Source organism: Frankliniella occidentalis, unplaced genomic scaffold, assembly GCF_000697945.3.
Source record: "Frankliniella occidentalis isolate FOCC.00 unplaced genomic scaffold, Focc_3.1 Scaffold2, whole genome shotgun sequence".
Taxonomy (NCBI): Eukaryota; Metazoa; Arthropoda; class Insecta; order Thysanoptera; family Thripidae; genus Frankliniella; species Frankliniella occidentalis.
Genome location: NW_026267132.1, coordinates 3,707,966 through 3,717,898, shown reverse-complemented (window position 1 = coordinate 3,717,898; position 9,933 = coordinate 3,707,966). Strand labels below are relative to the sequence as shown.

Sequence of the window (9,933 nt, the reverse complement as noted above, 5' to 3'; positions counted from 1 at the left end):
TTCAAAACTCAAACATGCACTCAAACATGTCCTATCCACCGCCTCACAAAAAGGTCAATTTTCAAAAGTTGAGAAGAAAGAAAGCCTGAACTAAACTAAGACCTTCAAATTTCTAAATTTTGTTTTCTAAGGGCCAGGTACAGTGAGGCGCCATGGCCACTACTGCCCCAACAAGTCTGCAAGTTTAGAGATGATGAAAGAATTTGCATTGACTGAATGCACAGGCAAAACGACTTAATTTTGACATGTGACAAGATCAATAAGGCTAAAGAAAACTCATGGGATTAATAAATAGTCATATTAGATACTTTATGATCATTCACACAAAGCCACACAAACTAGAACTTAGGTCCATACGGGAACAAACAATATCAGGGCAAAGTATACTTTCACACAATGCCTTCACGTAGTACACAAGTAATTTGGAGATGAAAACATGTAGCATTTCCTCAGAACTATTCAAATGGAAGAGCTATGAAGTCAGGTGTTCTTAGTAAGAGGAGAAATTTAATGATAGTATAGACAATTGAGAGTTTAATATTGAGAACTGTAAATGAAACAGGTCTAAGGGCAACAATCAAGTGAGCCCTATTTATGAAACCACTATGCGATAACGGAAAACTTAGTATGAATTGGTCAACTTGAGGAAAATGAGAAACCGAAGGGTAACATAAGGGTGACGTCTAAGAGCAAACAATATTAGCAAGCTTTAGGAACAGATTTTTTTGGTAAGTATATATTTATATTGTATTTATATCTATTTGTTCAATGCTATCCATCCCTATAATGAAAAGTGAGTAAGTATAATAGCTATAGAAGTAGTAATGGTAGTAATAGCAACAATAACAGTAATAATAATCATCAAAATAGTAGAACTATTGACAAGCACAAATACAAATGCCTAATACTATCCAGGTTTTTATTTACAATTATTTCTTCTGCCTTAAAGCAATTCCAAAGTACGAACAAATATGCAATATGCACCATTTCGTAAGTAAGTACAATATTTAATGGGACTCTATAATTAACAGGTACATAACTTTTTTAAATGACTGAAACTACTGAAATGTCATGAAAATGAAAAAAAAAAAGGACTTAGTGCTCATGATATGTTGACCATATGGTATTTGCATCTCAAGATCTATTGACAAACTTCCAGCTATAAACAATTGCCCATACTAAGAAGAGTCTGAAGATATTTTTGTTTTGTTTTTTTCTAGGGGGAAAAAAAAACAGTGGCTAAAATGTATGGGGGAAAAGCACAAATCCTTTTTTCAAAAAATTAAGAAAAGTTGCCTGTTGATCACCAAAACACAAAATATGAACCAAAACAGGACCACTCATATTTTTGCAATAAGTCAACTATTTACAGGTACTTGTGTTCAATTCAAATTCAGATAGGAAAATTCAAGTGTGAGTCAAGAGAAAAGAAAAGGTCTTCAGCATTATAGCTGCTGGTGCCCATATGAAGTAATATAACAATCAGAAATTCCAGAAACTGTACAAAATTTATAATGATTTTGAGCGAATAATAGCAAATGGAGCATACAACCTACTAACCGAGTCAATGGCAAATACCAAATTACTATAAGGAAATATTTACTGTAGAGAAACTATTCAGATAAGGATACAAAGTACAAGATAGTAACTAAACGAAAAGAAAACAAGATCACAGATAAAATTAAACATTAAATCTTAGCTAAAAGTTGCTCTCCTCCAGAAGAAGAAATTGTTACTTACACGCAAACATGAATGCCAAATATGTACACTATACATGGGCTATTTTTATAATAATCGAATAAAGGATTCTAAATACATCAAATTTGATCTTATTGTTACACATTAGCATTTGTGCTTAAAAACTAAATAACACAGTCTGTCATGAATATCAGGAACAAGCATCAAAAGAACAACACAGAGCACAGACCATGAATAGGGAATAGGTTGATACAGTTTTTGTAATTTCTAAACAGTAAAGTACAAAAAGCACATTTATGTAGAATGATCCAATTTTGTTGTCTGTTCCTGATAACAAAGTAATAATAATAGATGTATCAAGTTTTAGCATTCTATGTCATACATTTTGTTCCTCAAAAATCGTTTGCTGAAAAACACTTCATCTAATCAGGGTTAATAAAAGAGAAAACAATGTAATGAAAATATACAAGCTGACCATACTAAAGATAACCTGACAAAATTATGTTTTTTAATTAGATTTGCAGTCACACAACTCATTAGAAAAAATACATTACATACTATGCACACTGACAGATGACGGATTGCAACTGAAACTTATAACAAAATGAGGAAATTCACCGGACGCATTACTTATACCAAAGAAGACTCTTTCTTTATTTTAGATGGGCCTGATGTAAGTAAATTTGTACTAGGTAAAATAACATTTGATTTGCTTATGCATTCATCTAGTGTAACAATGCTAAAGTGTATTGCCACCTTCCTCCCACATTTCTACTGTGCCTTTCTTTTCTACATACCTTTATGTAATATATTCATACTTGATCCTACATTTTACTAGAATTCGATGGGCACCGACCTACTTTATTGGTGAAACACATGAACTAGCAAGTATAGCAAGTATAACGTATAACAGTCTTTCACAACATAATAGTAAACATGGATTAGAAAAAAATGGATTTGGCAGTAGTTCCTGTTTGCATTTAAGTTTGAGCATTCAGATTCTCTGAACATGTTTTTTTTTCAAATGCAGTGTTTTTAGTTGCATAAAATGTTGTGCAATACTTGCACTCATTTTTCTAAGAAAAACACTTTGCTTTTATGTCTTAAGTTTGGAATAGATAAATGATGACCTTTCTTTTCAATCTCCCACAATTATATGGCATCAAAATGAGTTCCACGAGTTGCCTGTGACAAAGAAATTTAAGTCTAGAGACAAAAACATCTCTAGACCACAATGTACCAATTAACAATTAGCTAAATGTTAGCTAAGCCTTTTTCCATAGAGCTTACAACTGTTGAAATTTACTAAATTAAAAATGCATTGATTCTAAGAGTGGGAAAATAATAGTGAGGGAGAAGCCATTATTCTTCATTTTCTCTTGTTTTACTAACTGAGGAGCTGCCCACAGCCATTACAAATTATGACATTCATAAAAGAGCTTTTTAAATACTGCAAATAAGAACCTGCTTACAACAGGCAACAACTATTCTATAAAATGCAGAGGTAGGCATTGAGTGACTAAATTGCAAATATTTCTCAAAACACACAAGTTTTGCAAGGCAATGTTACTGCTCACAAATCATTCCACTTATTAATGACAAACAAGTCATATTATGGAAAAACCTACACATGCAGAAAACATCCAATGAAAGGGAATACAATTGCAAAACATGAATTACAGGGACAGTGGAAACGCATGGATGAAACTATGCCTGAACTTGCTCATTTAAAAACAAACATCAGTCAGAATTCACGCTATTTTCAAGTACACATGTGTATTCTCATAACTAAGTAGGCCTCTTTAAATAATCCATTGCACATAAAAAAGCAGAACTTTTTCTTTACACTTACCATATGAGCGACGTTTTTTTATCATATCCTGACATTTTCAATAGTTTTCTCTGTGGTCATAATGGATAATGGCGTAAATTTTTATATGTCACATCATCCAATATTAGGTAAAGCCTCATGATCACAAAAATGGTTTGTACAAACTAAGTTTCCGCTATGGCCTCTTTGCTTGCAGTGCAACACTACCTCATAAAGGGTTCTTTAAAGTGACAGCTGCAAATCATTTTTTAACCAGAATAATTTTCTTATTAAAACTTTTAAGTGACCTAGACAGATACTTTGATATTGACCAAATCTGATGGAAATGGACTGTAAAGCAGATACGTTTTGAAGTTTCTGACAATATTAACATCCAAAAACGCAAAATACTTTGAAACATTTCCAATTAGGAGGATCAACCTCACTATCTCTTCCAGATTTTTTCTGAGATTCTTGTACATATCTGATTAGGATAAATATTACCTAAGACATTCATTTCTATAGCATTACGCAACATAGCTGCCAGAGCAAAATCACAATCTTTACTTTTCTTAAAACTTAAAATATGTAATTCCCAGCAGCTGTGTTTTGTCAATATTTGAAGGGATATATAATGACTGTCAAGAGAAAATACAGTAACAAGCAATTGGTCAAACTGCAGCATATTCTGCCTTAAAAAAGCATCTTAAACCACAATTTAAAAAAAATACATTAACATTAGTCGACAACTACATTTATAAAAATGCACAATAAACAGACAAGAATGAACCTGATATATGTAGGTAGGACAAGATAGTAATAGACTGGCCCACCATCTCTACTTAGATAGATTAAGATTATCTATAAGTAGCAACCTGCATATAATCAGCCAACTAATAAAATAGCTTGTCAGTGAAGATTAGTCTGCGTGGGTAATTGAACACCGACTATGCCTGGAGCCTGATAAATTGAACCAGAACTACCATTAGCTACACAAAGGTTTTTCTCCATCCCCCCACCATTTATTGTGTAACCATTGTGATAATAAACTAGGTTGGAACTACTACTAGGCAAATCAGCAGGAAGTTGTGTTAATGTTTGTACAAGTGTCTGATCATCTAAGAGGTTATCTAAAAGACCCTGATTCTTCACATCAAAGAGCCCCTGAGCTTGTAATTTGTCTATATCTAATAACCCCTGTGACGGCGAGAGCTTATCAACCTCAAGGAACACCTGTGCCTGTGCTTGGGCTTCAGACGTCTGCAGTAAGTCCTGAGCTTTGTAGTCTAAAAGTATCTGGCTGCCCATATTTTGCAGGGATTTGACATCCTTGTCAACTGCAGCCAGAGCCCTTTCCAATTCCTCTGTTTCTTCTCTTGTAGGCTCCATGTCCTTATCCTCTTCTGCAAACAGAACACAATTTAGTGTCAATATATTATACAGAATGTAAAGAATCATACATTGGTAAAGATTTGGGATTACCTCCGAACAAATCTGTAAATGCTATTGTGGGAATTTCATTTAATACATTGGTGAGGTCATGTCCTTCAAGTAAGCTACCATCCTGCTGCCCAAGGTCACCTGCATCTGTCAATTCAGGTAGCTCAGCAACAAGCTCAAGGGCTTCCTCCTCTACATCAACATCAGGAACATCAGCGACATCTGATACAGTAAAACATGAAAGTTACACAACAGATTTTGATCAAGGGATTTAAAAGGGAAGTTTGCTATGCCACTTACCAACAATAGTTTCCCCAACTCCATTGAGGTCATTAACATTCAGTTGGGTCTCATTCAATCTTCCATATGTCTCATCAGTGACAAATATTTCTGTACTTTCTGCAGGTGATGTTGGTGTAACTATTCCTAGATTTCCATCTAAGCCAATAAATATGCATTGAATACACAATGTAAATTATGGAAAGGACAAAAATATGAGATGCCCTGTAATTGTAATTTACCTATGAAGTCCTCTGAATCTCTGCGAGACAAGGAATCAACAGGGAGGGATTGTGAACGCTGGATCCTGGCCTGAGCTTGGACTGTTGGAACATTACTAGTCAATGAGACAGGCGATGTTGGTGGTGGCAGTGGTGAGGGCTGGCTGCTGAGAGAGGGCTTTTGCTTTTTCTTTTTATTACGTTTCGTGGACCTTGTCATTGCTGATGGCTTTGATTTCTTGCGAACTCGCTTGGGTTTCACCACTTGAGACTGACGGTTGTAATCATCCTAAGATGTAACAAAAAAATATGCAAAATCAATGGAAATGGGAACTATAGATAGAGTGCAGAAAAACACCTAGAAAAATGCGATTGTATGAATTGTGATACCAAGTAAAATGCTACACAACTAATTAACATCTTTGAGATTTAACTCAGGATCATATTTTGTATAATCTAATTTTCAATTAGACTTCTGGATAACACTCCTCAACAATAGAAAAATAGAAAGATAAGAAGGGCCTTACCAATTTACGTGCATGCTCTGAACAGAGAGGTAGCTCATGGCTTGAATCAAACACCGGCACACAACACTGAGTGTTGTCAGAAAATTTAGCGGTGCAATGTTCAAATAACAATTGCTCCACATTGTAGGTGATGTGCCTTACACAATGATGTGCACAAGGGAGAGCAGGTGAAGTACATACCTCCCCTTCCCCTTGTTTTCCAAACACGCATTGCTTTGGCACCAACATTGACAACTTCGACCTAAAAATATATTTTCTTTACATTACTGGTATAGGGAAAACAACCATATGTTCATGTTAAACAAAGCTACTTCCTACCTTCCAGTTCTGTGCCAACGCTGATTTGGGGAAAGGAGAACTGCTGTTTGACTTGGTTTACTCAAAGCTGAATCAACAACACACTTTGGTAGTGAAGACACACCAGGATCACGTCTAGCTCCCCAGACTTGATTAAGTTTCCGCCGGAATTCAGCACGTATTTGTAATAATCTGTTTTCCCTCCTTTCTTCCGAGGCCAAACCAGATCCTGCTTCCATCCAACCACTAAACCAGTGTTTCTGATACACAAGACCCTCTTCCAAATCACTGTCATCACTGTCAGTTTCAATCACTAAAGAGGAAGAAGAAGCCCATTCATTAACTTTTATAGTTAAACAACTGCACTGAGTGAAAAGAAATCCCCTTTCTCACCATTTGTTCGCGAAAAGACATCATACTTTGGCTCTTTTCGGCTATGTAGCCTCTGCAATGATTCGTGTTTTAATGCGTCACCTGCAAGATCTAATTTGGTTCTGGGTCTCTTATGAGACCTATGGACTTCACTCTTGACAAAAACAGGTGTCATTGAGCCGTTCAAACCCTGACGAACTGAACTACTCTTGGCAGGTACCTGAGATAATGCATTTGAATTTGGTGTGGATTTCGATGACTTCTGACCTCCATAAGTTGCATGAGGTTTTTCTTTCCTAAAATTGAATAGATACTTGCTCTGATTTCATTCACTCACGATGAGTAATTATATACCAAGCAACACAAGAAAACAAACCTAGATGAGTTTCCACTGGAACGTTGAATGTTAGACGAACTCTTTGCAACACTATATGTGAGCGGTCCATTAACACCTGGAACACGAGTAGTAGCAGCTGGTGGAGGAGTCAGCCCTGCAGATAAGCTTAAACTTAGTCCTGGATCTTCCTTCTTTATTTGATTTATGGGTTTGTTACTGAGCAGTTGTTCTTCAAGAAGGCTTCTTTCCTTTTTAATGGGCATATCCTGTAAATAAGAAAGGGATTGATAATACTTCATGGAGGAACTTTAAAAATAGTAGGAAAAATAAGCAAATCTGTAGAACTTATACATACATTAACACTATGTCTCCTTTGAGGGATTTCATTGCCAGGTTTTGATGCCAATTTCCTTTGATGCTTGCCCATAACCATTTTGCGAGCAATTTTGTCTTGAAGCCGACTTAAAGTGGTCTTGGATGCTTCTTCTGGCTTTTTATTTTCCACAGTAGGTGCAACAGAGGATTTAATAGTTACCTCTTTAGGTGCTCTCCTATCACAAGGTAAGACACGTGGAATTATCTTTTCACGAGTTTGATTCCTAGGGTTTGAGATCTTCCTAATTTTACTCTTATCATTGCGTATACTGTTGAGATAAGTAGGACTAAAGAGAGCAGCAAGCTTATTGCTCTCTCTCTGGGGTGTGGTTGGCATGCCATGTTTAACTGGTGAAATCTTAGTACTGGGCGCAACTGATGGAGATGGCTGCTCAGGTGGGGGTGGACTTGTTAAATTAGGAAAGCAGTTCAAATCCTTAGCAGAAAAAGAAGAGAAGGATCGTTCAAAATCATTTCTTTTAGTGGGTACATCATCAGATGTAGATGATTCTAAGAGAGACGCAAGAGTTGTTTTGGATGAACTACTTGAATTTGTGGAGGATGGTAATTGGGAAGAGTTGGGCTCAAAAAAAGCAGGATAAAGACGTGTCATATTCAAACCAGTGGGCTCAGAACTGTTGCTGGTTCCTGCAAGTTAGGAATTAAACAGTAGACATTAGCCAACCATAGTTCTAACATTAACATACATAGTAAGATTGTAAGAAACATTATACCTTTATCAATTCTACTTTTCATAACACTTCTTGGAGTAGTCTTGGAAACAGTTTTGGTTGTTGTGGCAGGTGTTGCATTTTTTCTAACAGGTTCTGGCTCATTAAATGTGTAGGGATCTTCTAGGTCACTTAAATCTGAATTTTCTTCACGATTCTGGTGAGCCTCATCACCATTACTAAGAAGTAATCCCCTGAGACCTTTCAACCTATCGGCAAATTTTAACTGGCCATTGCAGGAGTTGGATCTTGGTAAATTTGACACACGTGATGATGAGGCGGATGTCTGCACTTGGCTAGATGTGTAAGATCCAGGAAGTTTCCCTTTTCTTTTCCGGTCATGGTTTCCTGATAGTCCAGTCACATGGCCGTTGACCCTGTTGCAAATTCTAATGAGCACAATTTCGCACAAATTATTTAATTTGATATATGAGTGAATTACCAACCTGGCGTTTCCACTAACACCTGGATTAAACATGACCGTTATTTCATTCTTGGACCATTTTATAGAATGAGAAGAAACTCCTAAGATGCTCACACACAGAACTCAGAACTTTTTCATCTGGCTGCAATGTGTAGCAATCAAGCCCAATAAAATCCATGTCCCTACAACAAAGAAAGCTGTTTATAATAAAGACATCAAAGGAATATACAATATGACAGTAAGATTGATTTTTATACCTTGATATTATTTCATTGGAGTAGCTTCAAGTTCTCTGAAGCATTAGGGAAACTAAAACAAAAAATAATTCACAGTAATTTAAATTAGAGGAAGACATTTTGGTTAGATACATCAGCAACAAGTGATTTTTAACTGTATCAAGTAAATATAAATTTTACTCGGTCGAATATCCCAAATTTTAGAGTAAAATTATGGTTTCCGAGCCAAATAAACCAAGTGAGAGATGTCGCAAAAACTTAAAAGACACCAGATTTTCATTAAGATTCAAATATTTGTGATAAAATTTGCAGAATTAAAAACTTGAAGAGGCATACTGTTTAACAGTACAACAAAGATAACTACTTAAGCTTGGAAGAGCATACAAGATGATATAAGGTTAGGTGTCAGAAGCAGAGTTGTCAATTTGTAATAGAAATGCACTAACTACATTGAAAAGAGGATACATAATCACTACTTCAAATTAAAGTAGCTGACCAGAAAAACTAAGCTTCAAGAACGTGAAAACAAATGTAGCAACAAAAAAAGCAGTATTCATAGAAAAGTGTATTTGTATAACTTCGCAAGAGCGACACAAAGAAAAACAATGACCCGGCTGACACTAGGGTAAAGACAACAGGTCAAAGTCTTGAGTAGAAGAATTAAAACAAGACCAAGAATGAGTCAATTATGACAGAAGAATGAGATATACTTTTAGGCTTTAGGACATAAATGTAAGGTTAGGTCATCAGTAAAATCATCGTCATAACAAACGTCCGGCACTTAAGGAAATGTACTGAATATGATTATAGAGTTGTAAATTCGAATGGATCGCAAAATAATAATAAAATGCGGGGAAAAAAAGTTTCATGCAAGAGATCAACTAATGAAAAACAAGTTTTTTGAACAAGTTTCAGGCTTCAAGCATAGACGAAGGTCGGTCAATAATCATCTTTTCACACGATAACGTACCTAACATCAAGTTGTAAATGGAGTGTACACCTGCCTTCAATATTTGTAAACAAAACAATAAGTCTCGGGGCTGAGAAATTTGTATGATATCCTGAAATAATGCAGGATTATTGGAAAATTCTTTTTGTCGAAAATAATGTTGCGCCTACACAGTGCAGCCACCCGTAGAAAATAAAGAAGCTACTACGCTATCATCTTCCGAGGGAGACATAAGGA

The 9,933-nt window shown here is 35.8% G+C and overlaps 1 protein-coding gene across 2 annotated transcripts; it reads right to left on the bottom strand.

Moving 5' to 3' along the window:
• Positions 1-284: 284 nt before the first annotated feature.
• On the bottom strand, positions 285-9,897 carry LOC113214040 (uncharacterized). 2 transcript variants are annotated; one of them, XM_026433288.2, is made up of 13 exons: positions 9,718-9,897; positions 8,769-8,820; positions 8,534-8,693; positions 8,091-8,464; positions 7,337-8,004; positions 7,021-7,247; positions 6,666-6,940; positions 6,294-6,585; positions 5,976-6,216; positions 5,470-5,737; positions 5,249-5,386; positions 4,991-5,170; positions 285-4,911 (listed from the first exon to the last, which is right to left on the bottom strand). In XM_026433288.2, exons 3-13 carry the CDS (start codon positions 8,563-8,565, stop codon positions 4,418-4,420), a joined length of 3,189 nt encoding a protein of 1,062 aa, XP_026289073.1. In that variant the 5' UTR covers positions 8,566-8,693; positions 8,769-8,820; positions 9,718-9,897; the 3' UTR covers positions 285-4,417. The 2 variants fall into 2 exon arrangements, with proteins under 2 accessions (XP_026289073.1, XP_052121272.1); XM_052265312.1 differs by lacking the exon at positions 9,718-9,897 and adding an exon at positions 9,458-9,672.
• Positions 9,898-9,933: the final 36 nt, after the last annotated feature.

Coding starts and splice junctions, on each gene's coding strand:
- LOC113214040 (XM_026433288.2), bottom strand. CDS start 8,565: ATGTTTAATCCAGGTGTTAGTGGAAACGCCAG. Junction 8,005..8,090: donor GAAAAGTAGAATTGATAAAG/GTATAATGTTTC, acceptor CCTAACTTGCAG/GAACCAGCAACAGTTCTGAG. Junction 6,586..6,665: donor TGTCTTTTCGCGAACAAATG/GTGAGAAAGGGG, acceptor CTTCCTCTTTAG/TGATTGAAACTGACAGTGAT.